Here is a 2,687-nt window from a genome sequence, read left to right as displayed (position 1 = left end):
ATATATATATATATATATATATATATATATACACACACACACACACACATATATATATATATATATATATATATATATATATAACTGAAAGTATCCGATTTCCAGCACTCAAAAAGTAATCAGATAGTGAATATATAAAGTAGGGTAAGGCTTACCATGTAATGATTGCAAAGAGAAACATGGAGTGCTGAAAATCATAGACTTCAGTTATAACGTATTTATGAATGTTCGACACAAGTGTGTATGCATGTACGTATATATATATATATATATATATATATATAAGATCATCCCATAAGTTCTGTCCAAATTTTGAATAAAGAAAACAAGTGATCAAATGCTATATTTAATTGAAATTTAATCATCAATGTACTTTCCTGATTATCTATGACTTCCTTCCATCTATTTACAAGCCTTTTAATCCCATCAATGTAAAACGCTTTTGGATTCAAAGCGAAGAACTCTGAAATGTCAGTTTCGACCTCCTCCTGGCTTGCGAAATTTGTCCCCCAAATGATTCTGTAAACTACGAAACAAATAGTAGTCTGAAGGAGCAAGGTCGGGAGAATAAGGTGAATGAGGAATTTTTTCCTAACAAAGCTCTTCGATCTTCTGTGATGTGATCTTTGCAGGGTGGGATCGCGCATTGTCCATTTGAAGCATCACTCCTTTTCAATTCACTAAAGCGGGTCTTTTTTTCTTCAAAGCTTGGTTCAAACGCTCTAATTGCTGACAGTAGACTTGAGCATTGATTGTTGCATTAGGTGGTAACACTTCAAAGTGAATTACTCCTTTGCAATCCCACCAGATAGAGAGAAGAACCTTTTTTCCATGAAGTTCCCTTCTCGGTTGTGGTTGAGTTTTTTACCCTTTTACCAAGCCACTGTTTACGACGTTTAACATTTCGATAGAAGATCCATTTTTCGTCACCAGTCACAAGTCTATCCAAAAAGGATGAAATGAGTTCGCGAGAATGGATCGAGGAGCAGATGTCAACTCGGGATTTGCTGTTGCTTTCGGACAATTCATGAGGCACCCATTTTCCAAGTTGTTGAAGATGACAATGAACAGTTGCATGGTTTGAACTAAGCTTTATTGCCTGTACTTCAACCGATAATGCAGAGTTTCATTTTTTGTACTCATAAAGTATTATGTGCCTCAAATGCTCTTTGGATACTTCCATGTTAGAAAGGGTTTTAATCATAGAAATTTTAATTCTATTACTCTATAAAATAATATTTAATTGGTTTAAATGTACACAAATGCATAAAAATAATTTTTAATTCCATTAGACATTCTAAAATACTATTAAATTTCATTCCATTTTGAAAATGGTAAAATCGGACAGAACTTATGGGATGACCTGATATATATATATATTATGTATGTATGTATGTATGCATGTATGTATGTATGTATGTATACGAGTATGTATGTATATAAACACATATACACACATACATACATACATACATACATGCATACATACATACATACATACATACATACATACATACATACATGTGCTATCATATAATATATTGAGTATGAGACGAGATATGCAAAGTTAGTGGTTGGGGGATGACCAGTGATAATGTACAGGTTACAAAACGAGATGAACATAGTTACAAATTGTAGTATATGAGAATATAATAAAGTAAATTTCTAGAAATGGTGGATGCAATCCATCAGCACTTAACATACAACCCCCACTCATTTGCCCATATGAAATTTCTCCTCTAATGTGCAAATATATGCCTAATTTCAGTTACATGCTCATGGGTTCATGAGTCTCATATACATACGAATTTGTTGATTATTAAAGTTATAATCCGTTTAGAATATCCAAGGTGGCAAAATAGTATAAACAAAGATAAATATAAACACATGAAAACGAAAAAGGAAAAGTGAATAAATTAAAAATATTAATAACCACACTGTGATCAACTTCACGTTTCATTATTCAATGAATAGCTTTTGCGTTACACGCATTGAACAATTTGACAGTTGGTCGATTTTTTAGGACTCATATTCGTCTCTACTTCCATCAGCAATGAAATCAATCCTCCGTGCACACACACAGGCTGTGGCTACATCAATCACATGTGGTTCGTACACATATAATCCATCAACACATTCACCTGTACGTTTCAGGACAGTCATTTTAGTGTGTACAGTCGTACATTGTTGCGTGGTGCTTGTAGACTCTAAACACTTTCTACACCGACATACCGCTTCACTACGTGATGGAGGGAAGACTGTTGAATCATGAGTAATGTTCAGGTACCAAGGACAGGTGGAACGTTCACGAAAGATATCACCAGACACAGGCGGTGTTGGGCAGCTTTTATCACCATCGGTCCATGTTGTGCGGTTACTTTCAGCGGGAGCCATTTCAGCTGGTAGAATAAAATGATTGCCAATGGTTGCATTGGACAAGCTCTCGTAGCGGACTTTTAAGTCTGTTGGTATTTCGCATTGGGTTGGAATTGATGCCGAAGATACAATCAAGATGTAGTTTAAGAAGAGAAAGGTTACAACTTGAGAGGGATCCTGTAATAAAATAAGAAATATTTTCGTTAAGTTTTCTGCGTTAATTTGAAAATATATTTACATACACACTCGCGCACGTAGCGCACAGGATTCACACGTACACAAACACACTCACACACCTATATATATATATA

The 2,687-nt window shown here is 34.7% G+C and overlaps 1 protein-coding gene across 1 annotated transcript in view; it reads right to left on the bottom strand.

Moving 5' to 3' along the window:
• Nucleotides 1-2,019: 2,019 nt before the first annotated feature.
• LOC128250027 (interleukin 17-like protein) overlaps nt 2,020-2,687 on the bottom strand; it is a 3,261-nt gene continuing 2,593 nt past the window's right edge. The window contains exon 2 of the mRNA XM_052974640.1: nt 2,020-2,553. Within this exon, the coding sequence (XP_052830600.1) occupies nt 2,020-2,553 (534 nt within the window). The remainder of the gene's footprint in view (nt 2,554-2,687) is intronic.

This window comes from Octopus bimaculoides, chromosome 1, assembly GCF_001194135.2.
Source record: "Octopus bimaculoides isolate UCB-OBI-ISO-001 chromosome 1, ASM119413v2, whole genome shotgun sequence".
In the NCBI taxonomy this organism is placed as follows: Eukaryota; Metazoa; Mollusca; class Cephalopoda; order Octopoda; family Octopodidae; genus Octopus; species Octopus bimaculoides.
The sequence above is the reverse complement of the archived record's forward strand: the minus strand, read 5'-3'. Positions and strand labels throughout refer to the sequence as shown.